A 23,538-nucleotide genomic window follows, 5' to 3' on the forward strand; every position below is an offset into this window, starting at 1 on the left:
GGCGCCCGCCGCTCCGCCTGAGGGCCTGAGACCTGTCGCTCCACCTGGGGGTCCGGCGCCCGCCGCTCCGCCTGAGGGCCCGAGACCTGTCGCTCCGCCTGGGGGTCCGGCGCCTGCCGCTCCGCCTGGGGGCCCGATGCCTGTCGCCCCGCCTGGGGGCCCGATGCCTGTCGCCTCGCCTGGGCGCCCGGCGCCCGCGGCTCCGCCTGGGGGCCCGATGCCGGTCGCCCCGTCTGGGGACCCGATGCCGGTCGCCCCGCCCGGGGGCCCGATGCCTGTTGCCCCGCCCGGGGGCCCGGTGCCTGCTGCTCTGCCCGGGGGCCCGGTGCCTGCTGCTCTGCCCGGGGGCCCGGTGGCTGCTGCTCTGCCCGGGGGCCCGATGCCTGTCGCCCCGCCTGGGGGCCCGATGCCTGTCGCCCCGCCTGGGGGCCCGGCGCCCGCCGCTCCGCCTGGGGGCCCGATGCCGGTCGCCCCGTCTGGGGACCCGATGCCGGTCGCCCCGCCCGGGGGCCCGATGCCGGTCGCCCCGCCCGGGGGCCCGATGCCTGTTGCCCCGCCCGGGGGCCCGGTGCCTGCTGCTCCGCCCGGGGGCCCGGTGCCTGCTGCTCTGCCCGGGGGCCCGGTGGCTGCTGCTCTGCCCGGGGGCCCGGTGCCTGCTGCTCCGCCCGGGGGCCCGGTGCCTGCTGCCCCGCCTGGGGGCCCGGTGCCTGCTGCTCCGCCTGGTGGCCCGCTGCCTGCTGCTTCACCTGGTAATCCGATGTGCCTCTGCCCGGAGTCCAGCCCGATGTGCCTCTGCCCGGAGTCCAGCCCGATGTGCCTCTGCCCGGAGTCCAGCCCGATGTGCCTCTGCCCGGAGTCCTGCCCGATGTGCCTCTGCCCGGAGTCCAGCCCGATGTGCCTCTGCCCGGAGTCCAGCCCGATGTGCCTCTGCCCGGAGTCCAGCCCGATGTGCCTCTGCCCGGAGTCCAGCCCGATGTGCCTCTGCCCGGAGTCCTGCCCGATGTGCCTCTGCCCGGTGTGCCGCTGCCCGGAGTCCTGCCCGGTGTGCCAGTCTTTGATATCCCGCCAGTTACCAGACCCGGGCGGTGGAACATTTTGCCCAGCTAGGACTGTTTGGAGCGTCCTGAGGCCGCTCCTTGAGGGGGGGGTACTGTCAGGAATGGACTGGCCAGCAATAGTGGGACTCAGCTGCCTTATGAGCTGCAGTACCAGGGCTGGCCAGCGGGTGCTCCCAGCAATCAGAGACTCAACCTTGCAGCCAGTCAAACACCTGGAACTAATTATACTGGTGTATTTAAGGGACATTCAGACCTGCAGACTCTGCCTTGGTGTTGTGTTTCTCTTGGGCCCTGTATCCTGTTCCTGCTCTCTGTTCCTGTCTGATTCTCTGCTGACCCTGCTCTGATCCCTGGCTTGTCTGACCATTCTCCTCTGCCTGACCCTCTGTACCACGCTGCCCGCTACATGCTGAACCTGGCCTGTGACCCCGACCATTCTCCGCTTGCTCCCCCTGTACCTACCTGCCCGACTGATATTGACCCGGCCTGCCTGACGACGCTTGCATTGTATGTACTGTTATCTGTGGGTGGTTGGTTTGTTTGCACTGTGTTATGTTTTAGTATTGCACTGCGTTTATGTTTGTATGGTTAGTGTTAATAAATTACATTGTTTATAACATATCTGAAGTCTGCGTTTCCCTGCGTCAGTCACACACCTCTGGTCATACCCGGGAGCCCTGACACCCCTCAATAAGATAACAAAACAAATGCTCAAGGACTGATTTCTGTCTATAGATGATAGCTTGTGTGGAAAATGCTAACTGATTGGCTGTGCAGGACTATAGGGGGGCCCAAATTCATCAGCAACTCCTAATTGGGTAGCGCTACACATGTTCCCACTCTTGCAACCTCTTCCTGATCCTCCCCTCTCTCTGACAGTGGGCCGGAGTTCTTCTCCTGCTGTCACAATTTAAAAAAAATAACTGTCTTGTGGGGCTCTGCCCCCCCAGCCATGTCATTCATTCACAGAGTTTGTGAATGAATGAACTACAAGTACTGACACCCTTTATGGCTGATGGCATGTAGTTCTCAATTAACTACCAAGGCGCTGTTGAGTGCTCTAGTAATTCATTGATTCTCCTGTCATTGTGTAACTGCCTACGAGCAGACAGATAAAGTGGCAGCCTGCAGGAGCTTGAGATTGCACCCGCAAAAAAATGGTGAGCCTTTAAATGTCATGGCTCTCTGCAAGCATTTCTAAAGTTGAGCGAGTCTGTCTCAAAAGAAAAGCAGGACAGACTTGGTTTCTAAGGCACACTTCTAAATATTTAAGCCTTTGTTAACACAAACAGTGTTTAAATCTAGTTTACAAATGAAAATGAAATCTGTCAGCACAGTACAGGCAGGGTAATTATGGCAAATACAACTCTTTAGCCCCACTAATAAACAAAGATAACTAAGCAGATATTTTCAGTGCTGGAATTATAACAGCAATTTCAAAGCAGATTTTTTTTTTAAAGTTCTACTCCTGCGAATGAAAACATGTGACAAATATAAAGTAAGCGTTATACATAGTTACATAGTTAGTCTGGCTGAAAAAAGACAAAAGTCCATCCAGTTCAACCATTAAAAAAAAAATAGAAAAAATTATAATCCTACACCCACAGTTGATCCAGAGGAAGGTAAAAAAAACCCAGCAAAGCATGATCCAATTTACTCCTGCAGGGGAAAAAATGCCTTCCTGATCCCCTGAGATGCAATCAGATATTCCCTGGATCAACTTTACCTATAAATAGTAACCAGTTATGTTCTGTGTATCCAAGAAAGAATCAAGGGAGTCTACTCCACATCCTCACAGCTCTTACTGTGAAGAAACCTTTCCATGTTTGGAGATTAAATTTCTTTTCCTCCCAACGTAAAAGAGTGGCCCCTTGTCCTCTGTGATGACCTCAGGGTGAATAACTCTACACCGAGTTCACTACATGAACCACTGATGTATTTATACATGTTGATCATATCCCCCCTTAATCTCCTCTTCTCAAGAGAGAATAAATTCAGTTCCTCTAATCTTTCCTCATAGCTGAGCTCCTCCATGCCTCTTATCAGTTTGGTTGCCCTTCTCTGTACTTTCTCCAGTTCCCCAATGTTCTTTTTGTGAATTGGTGCCCAAAACTGAACTGCATATTCCAGATGAGGTCTTACTGATGATTTGTACAGGGGTAATATGATATCTCTCTCTCTGGAGTCTATACCTCTTTTCATACAAGACAGGATTTTGCTCTTTTTAGAAACCGCAGCTTGGCATTGCATGCCATTATTAAACTTGTGATCTACCAGAACTCCCAGATCCTTCTCCACCATTGATTCCCCCAGTTGTACCCCCCCTGATGCATGCATATTCTTAGCCCCCAAGTGCATAATCTTACATTTATCAACATTAAACCTCATCTGCCACATAGTTGCCCAATTAAAAACAGTGCATTGAGGTCGGCTTGTAAGTTGGAGACATCCTGCAAGGATGTTATTCCACTGCACAGCTTGGTGTCGTCTGCAAAGACTGAAATGGTATTTATAATCCCAGACCCTAAATTGTTTATAAATATATTAAAAAGTAAGGGTCCCTACACCAGGGGCAGACTGACAACTCGTGGCCCCCCGGGCAATAGGGGATCATAGGGCCCCTGTGTCCTTGCCCAAACTCAAAAAAGACTATGAAAAAGGTACCAGGGGCATCTCATGGGGCCCCCTACTAACCCCGGGCCCTTTAGGCAGTGCCCAAGTTTCCAAATGGTCAGTCCGCCCCTGCCCTACACTGAACCTTGGGGTACACCACTGACAACCTTGGACCAGTCAGAGTATGAATCATTGAATCATTAATCACTACTCTCGGAATACGATCTTTTAGCAAGTTTTATCCATTTACATACAGATTTTTCCAAGCCTGTAGACTTTACCTTACACATTAGCCGTGTGTGGGGAACTGTGTCAAACGCTTTTGCAAAATCCAAGTATACCACGTCCACCGCCATCCCTCTGTCCAAGGTTTTCCTCACCTCCACATAAAAAGAAATCCGATTTGTTTGACAACTTCTGTCTTTCATGAATCCATGCTCTCTGTTGCTTAAAATATTTTTTTCCAGCAAGAACTCATCTATGTGGTCTTTTATTAAACTCTCCAGTATCTTCTCAACTATAGAAGTTAAACTAACAGATCTATAATTACTTGGTAAAGATTTTGACCCCTTTTTAAATATTGGCACCACATTGGCCTTACTCCAATCCTGTGGTACTATGCCAGTCATTAAAGAGTCCCTAAATATGAGCCAATACCAATTTGGCTGCAAAAATGGAAGCAGACTTTAGGTCTCGTTCACATTTCTCTTCCTTCTGGGTTCATGAGCTCCGGCCATCTGACTGGCTGGGTCATGAAGACGTCACTCCTGTGTATGTGCAGGGGAGTCTTGGAACACAGCACAGTGCTATTAAGGAATGGCACGGGTATGCCATTCCTTCAGGGTGCATGCGCCAGCTAAAAAAAAAACTTTAATATCTCCTATACGGTGCATGTTTAGGAGATATTAATTTTATCTACAGATAAGTTTTATTATAAGCTTACCCATAGGTAAAAATATAAAAAAAATGGGCTTACTATCACTTTAAGAATGATTGGCACCCAAAATGCAAGTCATGTGTTTTTCAGCTACTTTGAGTGCTTATATGGGAATGTTTCCTGCAGCTGCAGGCATCATCCTGGTATTGTTTTGTTCAGCCGGTGGTCAGATTTCTTGTGAAAGCAGCATAATTAGCCATTGGATTGCTTTTACAAGGCATCTCCCACCTGAGGTTCCAGCAACTGACCATAGAGACGATCATCTCTGTGGTCTGAGAAACTGGAAGCAAAGAGTATTTCATTACTTCCGTATTTTACCAGATGTTTTCAAAGCACTGGTGGTTTAAAAAAAGCATCGGATTATATAATCTTGGTATGATCCAAAGCTTTTGAGGGAAGGGGAGAGGTCTGGGGTCTATTAGAAAATCAGTAAAGAGGGCCTTTCGCTGCCTATTATCACAAGGAATATTTACATTCCTTGTTATAACAATACAAGTGATTAAAAAAAAAAAAATTAAAAAGGACAGTGTAAACTTTAAAAAAAAATTAAATCAAAATTTTAAAGCACACATGTTCCCCCCATGCTCAAACACTTGCATCGGTGCGTAAACAGCAATCACACCACACATGTGAGATATCACCATGAACATCAGATCGATAGCAATAATTCTAGCAACAGACCTCCAGTGTAAATCTAAAGTGGTAACCTGAAAAGGCTTTAAAATCGCCTACAGATAATAAAATGTACGTAGTTTGTTGCCGTTGCATGGGAGTTACCACTTTTAAAACTTGACATCATCTTTTATATATTACCAAACAATTGGGAAATATATTGTCTGTTTTGTCTTGAAATTCATTAAAACGTGTTTTATAAAAAAAATTTTGTTTGAAAATCCGCTGTCCAAATACAATGTAACATAAAAATAGCAACACCCACCATTTTATTTTCTAGGGCCTCTGCTTAGAAAAATATATAATATTTGGGGGGTTTAAGTAATTTTCTAGCTAAAAATACCAATTTTTACATGTGAACAAAAAGGTAAACAAATACCAAATACCCCTGGTCTTGAAGTGTATATATACTGTATGTATATATATATATTTTTTTTTTCCAGTGCTGAAGGGATATTGTACAAAACTACAAGGTCAGGGGATGGCTGTGTATGATACAATAAGCTCTATGGTAAATATTCTAACATAGCAATCAATATGAATGACTTCAATCTAAAAGCATATTTTATGTCATATACATTTTTTTTTTACAGAAATTGGTGTGCATATGTCCATACGAGGTTGATGCCAACTGTTGCAATGGAAAACGTGGAAACATATGTGTCTGCGGGAACAAATCCTTGTGCATGGAACATTGGAGCCTGTTCAGTGAGGTTTGTACTTCTAGATATTTGAGCCATGTGATTTAGTAATTTGGATTTACAGTCGGTTTACGGTGATTTGACCCAGGGCCGCCTCTAAGGAGGGCAAAAGGGGCAGCAGGCCCAGTCATTGTTGTGAGACCCAAAGCAGCTGCCCCATATTTGCTAACTGTACTGGTTTACATTCCCCTGTACTTTGATGTCTTTGCCCCAGGCTGTATCCGATATCCAAGTGTGAAGTGCTGTCACTTATGCTGCCCAGCTCTGTCCTATTGCCATGTACAGATGACTCACCTGTGCAAACCTTGTCAGCATTCACATGTATATAATGCAGGAATTCATATGTAAATAGCAGTGGCAATGTGGCATTCATATGTAAATAGAGGGGGACAATGTGGAATTTATATGTAAATTGTGGGGGCAATGTGGCATTCATATGTATATTATGCCCCCCCCCGAGGTTCCAGCCACCAACACCTCTGCTGGGGGTCAGTGTAAATTCTCCATTACATTGGTGGCCAGTCTAGAAATCTATTGGTTATTGGTGGAAAATCCCCCATTACATTTGTTGTCAGTGTAAATTCTTCATTACATTGGTGGTCAGTGCAAATTCCCCATTACATTGGTGGTTAGTGTAAATTTCCTTTTACGTTGGTGGTGGGTGCAGAATTCCCCTTACACTGGTGATCAGTGTAAATGCTCCTTAAATTGGTCACCAGTTTTAATCCCCCTTAACATTGGTGGTCAGAGTAGAAATGTCACCTCCCATCCCCGCCCAGCACTGCCACCGATCCCATCTACCCCACCACTGCCACTGACCCCATCAACCCTCTCCTGAGCACTGCCACTGATCAACCCCCCCCCCCAGCACTGCCAATGATCCCAGGAGTCCTAGGAGTTTTCTGCCTATTGGCGAGTCCCCTAACCTTCTCAGTCTATGGTGTGCAGTCAGTGAGGAGATGATGTGCTGTAACCTTTAGCAACCAATCAGTGAGTTGTAATAATGAGCAGTGACCTCTAGAAACCAACCACTGACCAGTAATGATGTGCAGTAACCTCTAGCAACCAACCAGTGAATGGTAGAAATGTGCAGTAACCTCTAGCAACCATTCAGTGACCAGTAATGATGTGCAGTAACCTTCAACAACCAATCAGTGAATGGTAGAAATGTTCAGTAACCTCTAGCAACCATTCAGTGACCAGTAATGATGTGCAGTAACCTCTCGCAATCAATCATTGAATGGTAAGGATGTGCAGTAACCTTTAGCAACCAATCAGTGAGCAGTAATGATGTGCAGAACCTGCTAGCAACCAATCAGCAAGCAGAAATCATGTGCTGTAACCTCTATCAACCAGTAGGTGAGCGGTAATAATATGCTATAATCTCCGGCAATCAATTGCAATTGCTGCCTTATCTGCTGCAGTAAACTGATTTTGAGTTTAGCTGCTATTTATTGTATGTCTCAGAGCACGTGGAGAGCAAAATTGCATTGGGGGGAGGGGGGGCTGAGAAAATGTTTGCCCAGGGTCCAATCAATATCAAGGGTGACCCTGCTTCAAGCACGCAATGTATACAAAGCATTGACAATCCTGGCCTGGTGGTAGCAGGGGTCTGCGATGAGGGGGCTTACCAAAATCTAGAAACCCCCTTTAACAATAAAAGGGCCCCAGATCCTGCCCACGCCTTATGTGAATGAGTATGGGGACATGTCTTTATATGGTCAATGATGTGACTGGGTGGCCCCACAATGTTATAACATTATTGACCCAATACTTATTCACATAAGGGAGGCAGGATCTGGGTACTCCCTTATTGTTAAAGGGGGCTTCTAAATTCTGATAAGCCCCCTGCCTTCAGACACCCAAAACTTTGTAGAAAATGTTAGATGATTTATACATACACAAGTGCTCACTATTGTTCTAAGCTAACCTGTATATTCATGACTGTTAGAAATCTGGTCATAAACCACTTGCAAATATGACACTGTATCGACAGCCTAATGTTATGCTGCATGTCAGCTATGGTCTACCACACTTGTGCCATTAACCTAGAAGACGTAAAATTATTTATTATTGTTACCACATGTGCTTCCTATCCTCCAGGAGTCGTGTTATCGCACAACCAGTTTACAGAATGAGGCATAAAATAGTGACATCTTTGGAATGGAAGTGTTGCCTGGGATACAGTGGAGAACAGTGCGTGGCCTCAGGTCTGTTTGCACTCCAGATTTTGTATTTTTACTTGTCACCATTTCATCCTTTACTCAAAACTAGAGATGAGCTGTCAGTTCAGACCAAATTATGCTTGTTCAGAGATTTCGCAAATGGCCAAACTAAATTGATGTTCGGAGATGTCAAACCTCCAGTGGCAGTAGAAGTGATATATTGACGTTATCCAGGAGATCCCACCACCTTTATTTATGTTAGCTGAGGGAGGACCAGCACATTGAGTATGTCCATTGGCCAGTGGGTTTCTCCTTTGGAGGGTCTGTGAGTATCGTTTTGTGGTGATTGACGTGGATCTGCATTGCTATATGAAGTAGTTGACGGTGGATTTACATCACAGGACATCGTGTGTGTGTGTGGGGGGGGGGGTTGTTTTATTTTGTTTTTTACTTTCTTCACATGGGAATGAGCGGGGGGTACTATGAACCCTATATTCATCTCCCATCCACACTAGACCCATCTGTTACAGTATGTATTGTTAGAAGGAACCCCACACAAGTGTTTTTTTTTTTGTAGCAGCCAATGTTGTCATTTGCTAGCAATTTTACTAGCTTTTTTTCTTTGTAAATGTCATTTTTGCTGCAGTAGGTTGCATACAGACACAGCACTTAACAGGCAAGTTAAGGGTGACCTCACCCTTTCCCAAACTGGAATTTATTTTAAAGCAGTAAAGTCTTTCTTAAAAAAAAAAACACTGTTCCCCTTCATGTACGTGGCATAATGTGCTAGTATGCACTTCAGACAGACTTACCTGTAAAAGCAACCTCTCCTCACCTGGTCTTCCTTCCAGTTTCACAAGCTCTGGCAGTGTGAATGGCCGAGCCATGATGACGTCACTCCCACACATGTGTGCACAGGAGTTTTGCCCATGACACAGTGCTCTGGATTGATGGCACATTCAGTGTGCCCTAAATTCAGAGGGCAGTGCACATGCTCCAGTGATGTCACCAGCTTCAGAAATTGTGAATATCTCCTAAATGGTACACATTTAGAAGATATTCATTGTACCTACAGGTAAGCTTTATTATAGTTTTACCTGTAGATACAAGTGACAAAACAGTCTTTACTACCACTTTAACAGTTTGTTTTCCTTTGGTCTATGTTCCTTAGCCATTTTGTTTGACAACCCCCTGCTTATTAGCCTAGGAATGTCCCAATACAGTATTTTAATATTCAGCTCCCATTGACTCCAACAGGGTTGAAATTCAGCACCAGAAATTTAGTCATGTTCTCAAAACCTGTCTCAAACCAAACACATGTATGTTTAGCTCATGCCTATTCAGTTAATTGGTTAACTACTCTACTCAATTAATAGATTTGTTTGTAGCTCTTATCCATAGCAAGGTGGTTTCTTTTGCTGATTACAATAAAGTACATTATTAAAGTGGAACTCCAGGCTAGAGCTAAGCAAGCTTTAAACTGCTCCCACCCCCTTCTAACTCCTATTCTAACCAGCCTGTAGAAGAAAGATGCTTATACTTACCTATTTTCAGGGTGCTCTGGTTTGGTCATGTGATCTCCCCAGCGAATGACTTCGGTGGAGAGGAAAGAGTGCCAACGGATGGAATGCTCGGACAGTGATGTCACCTATAGGCTTACTATGGGACATCCATTGTCAACTGTCCCTCCTCTACACTGAAGCCACTGCTGGGAACCAATCATGTGACTGGACCAAAGCACCCTGAGAATAGGTAAGTATCCTTTCTCTACGGGATAGTCAGGCGTTATTAGGGAGGTGGGAGCAACTAAGTGCTGCACACACACACCAGATGAAAATATTTTTATCATGTGCCCACTGAAGCAAAGTAGTTTATTTATAAATGTTTTTAGCCAAGGTTCACTCAACTTTTGCCCAAGTTTAACAATTTTTTCTAACTGATTCCATTGTAAACTTTGTAAATCCTGTCTGAAAGTTTCATGAAAACATTTATAAATAGACCCCAAAGTGCCAAAGACGAGGCACATGGTTACACACACCTATTAGTTTACGGCTCTGACAATATGACAAAAGAATATTATAAAGAAAAAAGACAATGAAAGCATTAAAATAGACAGATGCAGACCACACACGTATTTTCTAGATAATTAATAATTGAATAAATCAGAATTTTTTTTATAAACTAGAATTTTTAAATCAGCATATTTTTTAGGTAATATAAAGTCTTATACCCTGCGCATCTACAATAAATTAAGTCCTCCCTCTGGTGACAGCTGTTAATTTCTGCTAATATCCAGCATTTTGTCTTTTTCATTTGACATATTATAATTAAAACTAATTTCTATTTGGTTACAATATGCTGTAATTTGTCAAATTCTATTATCAGAAAAATGGCATTACAGTTCAATAAATTTTGGTCTTCATCTATCACAGACAGTTACAGGTTACCCAAGATTAGCTGAAGGTAAGCAGAGGGTTTTCAAGGTAATATATCAGCAGCTTATCTAAGTTAATTGCCCATATTATAACAGCTGGATCCCCTCAGGATGCACAACAAAAAGTCTCATATAATTCACTTCTAAACTTTGATTTATGGTATTATTGCTATATTAATGTCTTTATCAAAAACAAAAATATGAAAGTAGCTGGAGTTAGTGGTGTGTGTGTTTAGATAAGTTATGACTTTCAATTTTATATTTCAATAGCAAATACACATACAAGAAAATATCTTTCAAATACTGTACATATAAAAAGGGCGCTGACTTGTGTGTATAATTTCTTCATTATAATTGTAGAATAAAGGAGGAACAGTGTAAGTTAAAGATGAATGTCATTGTAATACATTATCATGTTGTAAAATTTATATACCTTATTTTTCTGTGATAATTTTTCTTCGGACAGATAATACAAATCAAATTTGAAACACTAAGTCTATGGCCCTGTAAATCTTCACATAACATTATATGTGCTTTTAATGAATTTTTTTTTCATTATATTTACCTATCAAAGCCTTCATAGTGTAGACATTCAAAAGCCCTAAAGCCTGGTACACAGGAATCGGACAACTTTCGGTCCATATGTACAATTGTCTGTTCAATAGACATCCACGGAAGATCTGTAGTTAGTTCTCCAAAATGTTTGGAACAACCTACCTGCCCAAGTTCCTTCAAAAACTGTGTGCACAAACACTGTGTACCTAAAAGAATTGATGCTGGTTTGAAGCCAAAAGGAAAGTCGCACCAAATATTGATTTGATTTAGATTTTTCTTCTGTTTGCATTTTGTAAATTGATAAAAAATAAACCATTAAAATATATATTTTTTAAAGCATTTTTGCACACTTGCCTTTAACGTTTGCACAGTACTGTATATATACACAGTATATTTGTATTATTAGAACAAAGCTTTCTTTTGCTGACATTATCTTTTAATCTCTCTATTTTTTTATGTAATCCATAGACGAAAAAGATAACATAATGCACTTTTTTTTCCAATTTGATCAGAGTTTGTAGTAAAAATACAGTTATCATAGATAAAAATAAACATTTTACTCTATAATTTGTCCTGTTTAAAATTACACTAAAATTATGATCCTGGCACAAAGCATTACATTACAAATAAAATGCTTTTTTTCTTTCAATTCTGTACTTTTTTAAAGCAACACTAAAGTAACTTAAACACAATAAATGTAAGGGAAAATAATAATTGATAGGAAAACAGAAATAAACAATCATCAGGAGAATAATAGTTAAAGGGAAAAGAGGAAGAATTTGTTAATTAGGGCTGATTAGGATAAACTAAAGGTTAATAGGGGGTTACATGGGAACAAATTGTAATTAATAAAAAAAATGCTTTTACATCTCATGTTGCTTTTACTGATGTCTTACACAGATTGAAGCTTATCCCTTTGATCTGCAGATGAATGAAAGAGTAGATACAAAAGTAACAATGTTACTCTGTATCTGTCACTTGCATCTTTACAGTGTTAACAAACACTGTACTCATTTTTTGCAGCAGCAATGTTTAGCCTTGGTTCACACCAGAGCCGCTTTGAAGTTGGGCTACTCAGCATGACTTCAAAGCCAACTATTTAGTGCAATTTAATTGTGGCTTGCCGACATTCTGCGTGACCTCATTTATCAGATGTAAATGCAAGTCGCATTGAAGTCGCACAGAAATAGTGCAAGAACTTGAGTCGCACTGATTTGAACAGTTCCATGGCCACAAATGAGGTGTGACTTGTCATGCAACTTTGAACTTTCAAGTCGCATGAAAAGACACACTGGTGTTAACCAGGGCTTACAGCTGCTGTATTTTAAGATTTTAACAGCTGGGAATTGTTGTCAAGTACAAAGGGGGTGGGGGTCAATGGGGTGAAGGATAGAACATACTGCACACACTCTTTTGTGCCTTGCCTCAAGGGAGATTTAAAAAGCTGTTAATAGTTGCAGGTACCACTTTTTGGGCTTGAGGCACTGCCTGCAGCTGGGCCTGACCACTTGGTTTAACAAAATATCTGAAAAGGGTGCTGAGGCAGCTACCACCATTGCTTCTTCTCCTTTCAGGGATCAGAGGATTGAAGACACATTGGTCATCAGGCAGGATCCTGACACAATCAAGAAATGTTGCAAAGAGGTTCTTACACAGCATCTTTTTAAAGAGGGCTCCCTTGGGGATGGTAGCATTAGTTCTGACTTTGTATAGGGGATTTATTAGTCTTTTATGGCCTGAATCCTGGCATATTGTATAGGCTTTTAAATATAGGACCCCATTACCCACAAATTACCTACAAAAGAAGACTCTAGAGTCCTCAGTTTCCCTGAGGATAACACTGTCCTAAACAATCTCCCCCCACCTAGGTGCAACACCTGGGTTTGGGAGGGGTAAAACATCCCCCTTGAAATCTGTCCCATTTTCTCCTCCAGCTCACTGCTAGTTCTAGTTCCCCAACCCTCCTCCTTGGCTTTTTGCTGCCTCTGCCTAATAGAGAGGGAGACAGTATGCAAAAGTTTCTGCTGACCCCTAGAAAGCAGAAGGTTTTCTTTTTCCTCCTGATGCTGTACCTCAGTGCCTTATTTATCAAGCCATAAAATCTGTGCTCCAGGAGGAACAGGAGGGGGCTTTTATCACTAATCCCTCACCTAGTTATGGCTTTGTGGTTGCCTATTCAAAAAGGTGTGAAATTTCTGCACACATCTTGAAGGATGAGCCACTGAAGACAAGAAAAGGTCCCAACTCCTCAAGGCCTGTCCTCTGACCATAATCCCACAGTGCTCATTAATGGCACCCTGCTGGTAACATGAGCAACATGGAGTTCCTTTGCATCAAGCTGTCACAGATGAGGCAGTTAGCAGGCAGCTGCTGTTGGCACTGCATTTTTGCCAGGTGAGCCATGACTGGGTATGACTGCCCAAAATGGCCACAAACCCTTCTGGCCTGATGAAGAGCCAGGGTGCTTCATGATGAATGGCTGCTCCACCAGGCTGAGTACATGTGCCAGGCAAGGTGATTTTTCCTAGGTGAAGATCAGCCTGTTTTCCTACACCACCTTCCTGAGCTGAAGATGGTGTGGGGCCAGCCACCTCTTAACCTAGGCCTGGAGAGATGCCAGGAGCTCTTGCCCAATGGTGTGCCCTGTTCTGCATCTTTTCTAACCTCCAGAAGATTCACCCAGTGTGCCGTAAAAAATATGTAGAATTGCTGCTCATGTCTACTGGATCACGTGCCCATGGCCATGTGTAACTTGTCACTGACAACATGGTAAAGTGACACAGAAACATTGAGATTGATTTACTACAGGCAAATAGGCTGTTCACCTTTAAAGAGAATGTTCCCTTAGCTTACTGAATGTGGTGAAAATTCACTTTGCAAAGAACACCAAATCACTTACAAGGAAAATGGAAATAACAGTCATTTTGATTGCACATAATTGAAGGATGGATGTCAGCAGATGGATGTCATCATTCACTGAGCTAAGGGAAAATACCCTGACAAAGTGGAAAACCTACTTGCCTCTAGTAAATCAACTCCTTTGTGTTCCACATACTGGTTGAGAGCAGGGATGGCTTCCTGGACAAATTAAAGGTGGCTAGCCACTTGTCACCTGCCACTGTGGTGTAGCACAGGCCATAAACTCTTGGAAGATTGCATGAGCTGGAATGGGAGCAACTGCAAATCCAGGAGTTTTAAAAAGGTGGCATTAGAACACTAGGCCTATGGGTGATTTGGGGCCATTTTTTCTTCCACTCCAAAAGAGACACCTTTCTTGAGAAGAATGCTGCTGGAGATGGCGGGTGGATGTAAAGGAATTCTTCAGAGATTCAAGCATTTGCTTAAAGAAGGACTCCAGGATAGGCAAAAAAATCACCCATTAGTACACCCCCCCTACACTAAACAGTTAATACATTTGTGAAATTACTTACCATTGAAGAGAAAAGTCTAACTGAATTTTCAGGAAGTCTTCACTGTAATTCAAAAGATAACAGCATCTGCTCTGCCAAGGAGAAGGTATAACAGAAGGGATTGCATCATCTCCTCTCCTCTCAGGAAACTACACCTTCTATCAACCTCTGGGAATTGCTGTGAATGTGGGCGGGTACACTAGGTCTGTATATGTTGAATGTGTACTCGCTCACCTCAATGTAAATCACGCCCCCTCATTCTCCAGCCACACTGCTCAGCACCACCCAACAGCACAGTTAGATGACAATCTTATAAATGTAAAGCATGCATGTGCAACATGTCTAGTTCATTTTATGTAGTCTACTTTATATTGAATTCTCTCTCCTCTAGGTTTTCTGTTACTGGCTGTAGCTGCTCTCTTCACATGTGATCTCTCCCCCTCCAGCCACGACAGAAGATAAAAGAATTGATCAGAGACTGTAGCCATACTACAGGAGTTGACATTTATAGTATAGTAAGGAAGGTGTTGAACCTCTGACAATGTTTTTATGGCTGTTACTGTGCCAGGGTCAGGATGTGAGGTGAAGTTTCCCTCCAGTGGGGGTCACAGAAACAGGAAGTCACCCTCTAGTGGTGTCATAGGGACAGGAAGTGAGGGAAAATCTCCCACCAGTGCAGTCAAAGATGCAGGAAGTGAGGGGAAGTCCCCTTCCAGTGAGGTCACAGAGCAGGAAGTAAGGGGAAGTCTCCCTCTGGTGGGGTCACAGAAACAGGAAGTGAGGGGAAGTCTCCCTCCAGTGAGGTCACAAAAACAGGAAGTGAGGGGGAAGACTCCCTCTGTCAGGGCTTCGGGTATGACCAGAGGTATGTGAACTGACACAGGGGTCACAAGCCAGGGATCAAACAGGAGAAGTCAGCAGAGGTCAGGATCAGGCAGGGTCGGCAACGAGTCAGTCAGGCAGGAACAGGAACAGAAACAGGAATGCAGGTAACAAGATACAGGGGCCCATGGAAAAACACACACCAAGGCACAGACTGCAGGTCTGGCCATCCCTTAAATACACCTGCAATCAGCCTCAGGTGTTTGGCTGACTGCAGGGTTGAGTCTCTGATTGCTGAGAGCACCTGCTGGCCAGCCCTGGTACTGCAGCCCACAAGGCAGGCGAGTCCCACCATTATTGGCAAGTCCATTCCTGACACCCTCCTGTGGGGTCAAAGGGACAGGAAGTGAGGCGAAGTCTCCCTCCGGTGGGGTCATAAGGACAGGAAATGAGAGCAAGACTCCTTCTAGTGGGGTCACAGGGACAGAAAGTAAGGGGAAGTCTCAACTGCAGAGTTTTGTGGACCGGCTCTAAGGATAGCAACCCATTTATAGTGAGGGGATGGCACATAAAAAGCCTAAATTATTAGCAATTCTAACATAGTTGGAAGGTCAAACCTGAGATTATGGGTCCTGAATGGACACCGCCCACCTGTTGACTAGTGCTAATTTTCTTCTTAGCATTCATTCTGATCATTTTGTTTCTCAGACAGATAATTCCCTGGAATTGCTGATATCCTTCTATTTGGAAAGATGTTGATTCTGGGCAGTGTCTTTTTTGCACATTACCAGATAGCATCTTAATCAATTTTTTGGCACTTCCAAGCTGTATATTTGAAGTCTGACCCATATCTAGGAAGTGACTGCATTGTCTTGTTCTATGTGATCAGCACACTAGCCAACATTACATGCCTTTCCATTATCATTTCCCAGTTCCCAGACTACATCATCTTCTGCCAATGCTAATTGTTATGCTTCACACAATCTTAAATGTCTGCTGGTTCTGAGGGGTTTCCATGTATTTGCTACCTAATATATATATCATCATCAGGGCAGCCACCCACAGCAGTTCTCTCTGGTACTTTACTATATTTCTGTCACTCCATCACCGCCCCTGATCAACTACTATGGCACAAGCCTGACTGCTACGTTGTCCAAATACATTGATATTCCTATTTTAAATACTGTAAAGGCCAATTCTATTCCTACTTCTTCATTGTCATTTTTCCTACCTAGTGATTCTATTGCTTCTGCGAAAACAAAAAAGAGGGAACTAATTTTTTTCTTTTCAAAAAAGACAGATTCTGTTTTCATTTTAAATAATATAAGATAGTACTTCCAAAGTATTTGATTAAATTATATAAAGAAATATAATAAAGATATTTTTTGTAGCACCCTCCTAGTTTAGCTAGGAAGATCTAGATCCTAATGGTTAGACAGGAGTAGCTGCTCAGGTGTAATAGCCAGAGGGGTTAGGATTGAGAGGATCTGCAGGCCAACCCCTCTGGAATTTCCCCCTGCTCTGAGGCTTTTGGAGGAAGGCCTTAGAGGCAGTGGGTGGATCTGAGGGGTGGCTGGCTGCACGCTCGAGGGACTTCAGCCAATCCCCAATTGAATGCTTTGCAAGTGGATGGGACTCCCTTAAAAGTGTTGGAGCCTGCTCAGTAACAGGCGTGTGGAGTGGGGAGTCAGGAGGAAGATGTGAGGCTGTGACAAAGGAGGCTGCCAGGAGGCTTAGTGGGATGGTACCTGCCTGCAAGCTTGGAGCTGGAAAGGAGGAAAACTTGGAAATCACTGGCCCCTTGAGCAAGGACTACCTGTATGGCAGAGAAGGAGCAGCCCAGCTGATAGGCCTGGTAACAGCAGCCAACCCACAAGCAGTACAGGAGAGGATCTGAGTGAATGCAAGTGCACCCCTGGGTGGATAGACAAAGGAGCACTCTGGTGGAAAACTATATTAGCCCCCTACTAGTGACTGTTCACCCATTTAAAAAGGACAGGAACCAGATTCCCTGCTCAGGAAAGCTTCCAGATTGCTGGGTGAAGAGAAGAATTTCATCTAGGGTCTGGGGTAGTGCATCAAGGAGATGCTGGCTAACTCTCCAACAGATACTGTGTTGCAGAAGAGAAGCTTGTGAATTGTTCTAGGAAGTTTGTCCTCAGTTGCCGGTTCCCTTGGGTATCCTATACCCCCCTTACCCTATCCAGTTCTTAATCCCCTCAAACAACAAAATAAAAGCTCAAGGTCTGAGTTCTGACTTCGAATGCAAGCTTGTGTGGAGAATGCAGATTGCTTGGCTGTGCAAGACTTTTGGGAGACCCAAATCTTCTAGCAACTCCTAAGGTGGTAGTGCTACATGTGGGGGCTCGTCTGGGATTCACCTATAGTAACCTGCCTGCCATTACCTCTAGCAACGAATGAGCCAGAGAAAAAAGTGTTCCCATGCAGGGACGACTCTCCAAGTTGCAAATGTCTTTCAGCTGCTCAACAGGTGGCTACACTACAAGACTATGTTCTGCCAAGCTCAATATTGTCTGCTATAATCAGTCATGCGGGTCATTTCCTGAAGCAACCAGAAAGACCTGCAATTCAGTGGATTACAAATGTCCAGCTGCACTGTATTGGTTGGGCTCAGAGGCTTTATTTCTACAAACATATTGGGTGTGCTTTGTACCCTGCTGATGTCCGTGGCAACTGCTGAGAATTACCACTGCTACAGTTCCTGTAAAATCAGTCAGTCTGCTCCTGCCTGGTACCTCAGGGGTTATCGCTAACGCTAGAAGATTCCTGCTCAGCAGACTGGCTGACACCAACAAGTCACGAGAAGGGGTGTGGCCACGCCCACCAGAGCGCCCAAGTTCACGCCAGATGCCTTCCCTAAAAACCTCCCTGTACACCCACCACGTGGAGAGAGAGTGTGAGTGGAGCAAGATGGATAGTGCATTTTCAGTGTATCCAGAATTGTCCATACCAGAGATCACCTTCATTGACATGGTTGTCTGCCTGGGACATTGCAGATGTTTCTGCCTTGGGCTGGCCGGAAGGATGGAGGGACTTTGCCTAATCTGTCCATAATGTAGGAAGAAGACTTCCCTGATTGAAGCCTGGGTCAGGTGCAGGCACTGTAGAGAGCCAATGAACCAGCTGCTGCCAAGTGACCTGACTCCCCGCTCACACAGTGTGGACCTGCTAACGGGACTGTGTACCGAGAGACTGGAGGGCCAGAAATTGAAAGCCGGAGGAAGTGTGATACCTGAATCGGGACCACAACTCCCCTGCTCCAACGTTGAACCATTGCAGAGGAAAAGGGTTGCCCATCACTACCCATCAAGTGCCCACAGATGTCGCTACAGGTCAGGATGTACTGTATGCACATTATATTGCCAAAAATATTGAGACACACCTCCAAATCATTGGATTCAGGTGTTCCAATCACCTCCATGGCTACAGGTGTATAAAATCAACCACCTAAACATGCAGACTGCTTCTACAAACATTTGTGAAAGAATGGGTCGCTCTCAGGAGCTCAGTGAATTCAAGCATGGTACTGTGATAGGTTGCCACCTGTGCAATAAGTCTATCTGTGACATTTCCTTGCTACTAAAATATTCCACAGTCAATTGCTAGTGGTATCATAACAAAGTGGAAGCCACGTAAAATGACAGAGCGGGGTCAGCGCATGCTGACGCGCACAGTGCGCAGAAGTCACCAACTGAGTCAATAGCTAAAGACCTCCAAACTTTGTGTGGCCTTCAGATTAGCACAACAGTGTGTAGAGCGCTTCATTGAATGGGTTTCCATGGCCAAGAACTTGCAACCAAGCCTTATATCACCAAGTGCAATGGAAAGTGTCAAATGCAGTGGTGTAAAGCACGCCACCACTGGACTCTAGAGCAATGGAGATGTATTCTCTGGAGTGACAATCACGCTTCTCTGTCTGGCAATCCGATGGACGTGTCTGGGTTTGGTGGTTGCCAGGAGAACTGTACTTGCCTGACTGCATTGTGCCAAGTGCAAAGTTTTGTAGAGGGAGGATTATGGTGTATAATTGTTTTGCAGGGGTTGAGCTTGGCCCCTTAGTTCCAGTGAAGGGAAATCTTAAGGTGTCACCATACTAAGACATTTTGGACAATTCCATGCTCCCAACTTTGTGGGATCAGTTTGGGGATGGCCCCTTTCTGTTCCAACAAGACTGCACACCAGTGCACAAAGCAAGGTCCATAAAGACATGGATGAGAAAGTTTGGGTTGCAGGAACTTGACTGGCTTGCACAGAGTCCTGACCTCAACCCGAAAGAACACCTTTTGAATGAATTAGAGCAGAGACTCCGAGCCAGGCCTTATCGTCCGACATCAGTGCCTGACCTCACAAATGTGCTTCTGGAAGAATGGTCAAACATTCCCATAGACACTCCTAAACCTTGTGGACAGCCTTCCCAGAAGAGTTGAAGGTGTTTTAGCTACAAATGGTGTGACAACTCAATATTGAACCCTACGGACTAAGACTGGGATGCCATTAAAGTTCATGTGTGTGTTAAGGCAAACGGCCCACTACTTTTGGCAATATAGTGCATCATTAGTCTTTCCTGCTCACCATGCAATGCTAAACTGTCAGGACATGCTGTTGCAAAATAGGCATTGTCAGTCTAGGGAGGTTAGCTGTACTGGCAGATTTGAATATACTAAACAAATTGAAGCCAACACCCAACAAATACTTTTTATGCAGTTTTTTTCTTTTATTCCTGAAGGATGAAGAATTTATATAAATAAAATCTAGTCATTGTAAGCACCCCTGTCAGTGTTAAATGGTTTGTCTAATCTCTCTAACTGCAGGCCAGCTTGTTCTGTTGCAAAACAACAGTAAAAGTGAGTTAAAGGCTAGATCGCCAGGTGAACATATAAAAAAGAAAGCCCAAAATAAAAACAAAAACAGTCACCTCATCTGGTAAGCTGCAGTTTGAAGGGTAAGTTCACCTTTTGACAAAAAATCATAAATGCACATTTTTCTGCAGGTGAAAAAAATGTGCATTTATTATTTTTGGTTGCAGGAGCCTGGAAAGCATTGCACCAGCGATCAGAAAATCGCTGGTGTCATGCAGGTCTCCGGTAGACCTGTCACTATATTTATTTTTTTACCATACGTACGAGCAAGCAAATATACTGACAGGAAGGTTTAATGAACTATCAAAGCGCTAAGGCTGTCAGGACTGGTAATTCATTTATTCACAGAACAGAGCGCGGTTTTTAAATATGTAGAAAAAAATTACTGTATCAATATTTTTGTTAGTCATGTCACAGAAAGCCAAACAGCTAATGACAGCAATACATTAAGAGCAGAAGGAAAAGCTATTAAGTAGTTGTAGTTAAATTATTAGCAACATTAAGGATTGCATACAATTTTTAACTTACTTGAAAAGACAGCTCAGTAGTTTGTTTTTTTTTGCATTACCTCATTTAACCACCAGATGTCTCTAGGTTGTCAAATGACACCACCCAAAAAGTGTTACAATCCAGAAATAAATACACAAGCTATTGGGTTTGTGACATTGATCGCTTTAAAAAGTCACATGCATAAGCTCTTTAACATAGTAATCTATGTTACAACTTTGCTTTTTTTTATAAGAATGTCACTTAAAGCCTAAGTCTCCTTTAGGGAAAATGTAATGCATGCATGTATTTAACTGCAATAATTTTTTCCCCCCAAAGAGCCTGCAAAGCATTGCACCTGTGATCAATGGGTCCTACAACTTTCTACCCATACCTCTATATGGGCTGTATGGATTCTGAAATGTGATAGCGGGGTACAGGGAGTGGAACCCCTGCCCGCTGTCACAGGAAAGGGGGATGTGCTTGGGTGGGGGGCTTGGAGCATGTTACACCCTAAATACAGGTGTAATGTGTAACATGCTCTAAACATAAACTTATATTTTAACATTCATACTCTCAGGTACTTGCATAGACAGCTTTAAACATACTGTATATCACAAGTTACAGTGAAGTAGAACTGGCATCCTGTAGGAGATATGGTGGCTGACTCTACACTCGTTCCTTACGTATGTTGCTGAGATGCAGTGGGGTTCATTTACTAAAGGCTTGATTGCAAGGAAATTTTTCCCAGAGATTAGAGAAGGCAGTGAAGTTTCATTTTGCAAAGAATACCCAATCGCGTGTAAGAAAAAGTGTGTACTAGCCAAACTCTGATGTGAAAAAGAGAACTGGTAAGAAGAGGTAATGTAGCCATGGTACATATGACTGTAAATTAAGCATGTACAGGTGAAACTCAAAAAATTAGAATATCGTGCAAAAGTTCATTTATTTCAGTAATGCAACTTAAAAGGTAAAAAACTAATATATGAGATAGACTCATTACATGCAAAGCAAGATAGTTCAAGCCGTGATTTCATAATTGTGATGATTATGGCTTACAGCTCATGAAAACCCCAAATCCACAATCTCAGAAAATTAGAATATTGTGAAGAGGTTCAATATTCTCGGCTCAAAGTGTCCCAGTCTAATCAGCTAATTAAGCCATAACACCTGCAAAGGGTTCCTGAGCCTTTAAATGGTCTCTCAGTCTGGTTCAGTAGGAATCACAATCATGGGAAAGACTGCTGACCTGACAGCTGTGCAGAAAACCATCATTGACACCCTCCATAAGGAGGGAAAGCCTCAAAAGGTAATTGCAAAAGAAGTTGGATGTTCCCAAAGTGCTATATCAAAGCACATTAATAGAACGTTATGTGGAAGGGAAAAGTGTGGAAGAAAAAGGTGCGCAAGCAGCAGGGATGACCGCAGCCTGGAGAGGATTGTCAGGAAAAGGCCATTCAAAAGTGTTGGGGATTTTGACAAGGAGTGGACTGAGACTGGAGTCAGTGCATCAAGAGCCACCTCACACAGAAGGATACTGGACATGGGCTTCAAATGTCGTATTCCTCTTGTCAAGCTGCTGCTGAATAACAAACAACGTCAGAAGCGTCTTACCTGGGCTAAAGAAAAACAGACCTGGTCTGTTGCTCAGTGGTCTAAAGTCCTCTTTTCTGATGAGAGCAACTTTTGCATCTCATTTGAAAACCAAGGACCCAGAGTATGGAGGAAGAATGGAGAGGCACACACAGCAAGATGCTTGAAGTCCAGAGTGAAGTTTTCACAGTCTGTGTTGATTTGGGGAGCCATGTCATCTGCTGGTGTTGGTCCACTGTGCTTCATTAAGTCCAGGGGCAACGCAGCCATCTACCAGGAGATTTTGGAGCACTTCATGCTTCCTTCCACAGACAAGCTTAATGGGAATGCTGACTTCATTTTCCAGCAGGACTTGGCACCTGCCCACACTGCCAAAAGCACCAAAACCTGGTTCAATGACCGTGGGATTACTGTGCTTGATTGGCCAGCAAACTCACCTGACCTAAACCCCATAGAGAATCTATGGGTCATTGCCAAGACAAAGATGAGAGACATGAGACCGAACAATGTAGAAGAGCTGAAGGCTGCTATTGAAGCATCCTGGTGTTCCATAACACCTCAGCAGTGCCACAGGCTGATAGCTTCCATGCCACGCCGCATTGAGGCAGTAATTGCTGCAAAAGGGGCCCAAACCAAGTACTGAGTACATATGCATGCTTATACTTTTCAGAGGTCCGATATTGTTCTATGTACAATCCTTGTTTTATTGATTGCATGTAAGATTCTAATTTTCTGAGATTGTGAATTTGGGGTTTTCATGAGCTGTAAGCTATAATCATCACAATTATGAGAAATCACGGCTTGAACTATCTTGCTTTGCATGTAATGAGTCTATCTCATATATTAGTTTCACCTTTTAAGTTGCATTACTGAAATAAATGAACTTTTGCACGATATTCTAATTTTCGAGTTTCACCTGAAAATGAAATATGACCTGATAAAGTAGGCATGTTGGGAGGGGCAGCATGGTGCGACAGCAGTAAAGACACAGAGTCCAGTTGCACTAAAACGTGGAACTTCTATTGAAGAGCATGCCAAACTACAAACACCCAAGGCAGGATAGTGCCACCAGGGAAAACACTCAGATATCAGATCAAATGAACAGATACAGAGGGGAGAGATGCACTGACAGCATCTCTTTCAGCGGCAGAAGCACAGCCTGGCTGGTTCGGCCCCAAAGAGGGAAGGCTTCCTTGAAGATTGCAAATCCCT

General features: G+C 43.9%; 1 protein-coding gene across 1 annotated transcript in view; it reads left to right on the plus strand.

Annotated features, from left to right (window-relative positions):
* The window catches only part of MMRN1 (multimerin 1), a 191,769-nt gene that overhangs the window by 121,624 nt on the left and 46,607 nt on the right, over positions 1 to 23,538 (plus strand). The window contains exons 2-3 of the mRNA XM_089663785.1: positions 5,874 to 5,993; positions 8,085 to 8,191. Of these exons, the coding sequence (XP_089519911.1) occupies positions 5,874 to 5,993; positions 8,085 to 8,191 (227 nt within the window). The remainder of the gene's footprint in view (positions 1 to 5,873; positions 5,994 to 8,084; positions 8,192 to 23,538) is intronic.

This window comes from Staurois parvus, unplaced genomic scaffold (assembly GCF_062004578.1).
Source record: "Staurois parvus isolate SC_StPar_1 unplaced genomic scaffold, SC_StPar_1.0 ptg000044l, whole genome shotgun sequence".
NCBI lineage: Eukaryota > Metazoa > Chordata > Amphibia > Anura > Ranidae > Staurois > Staurois parvus.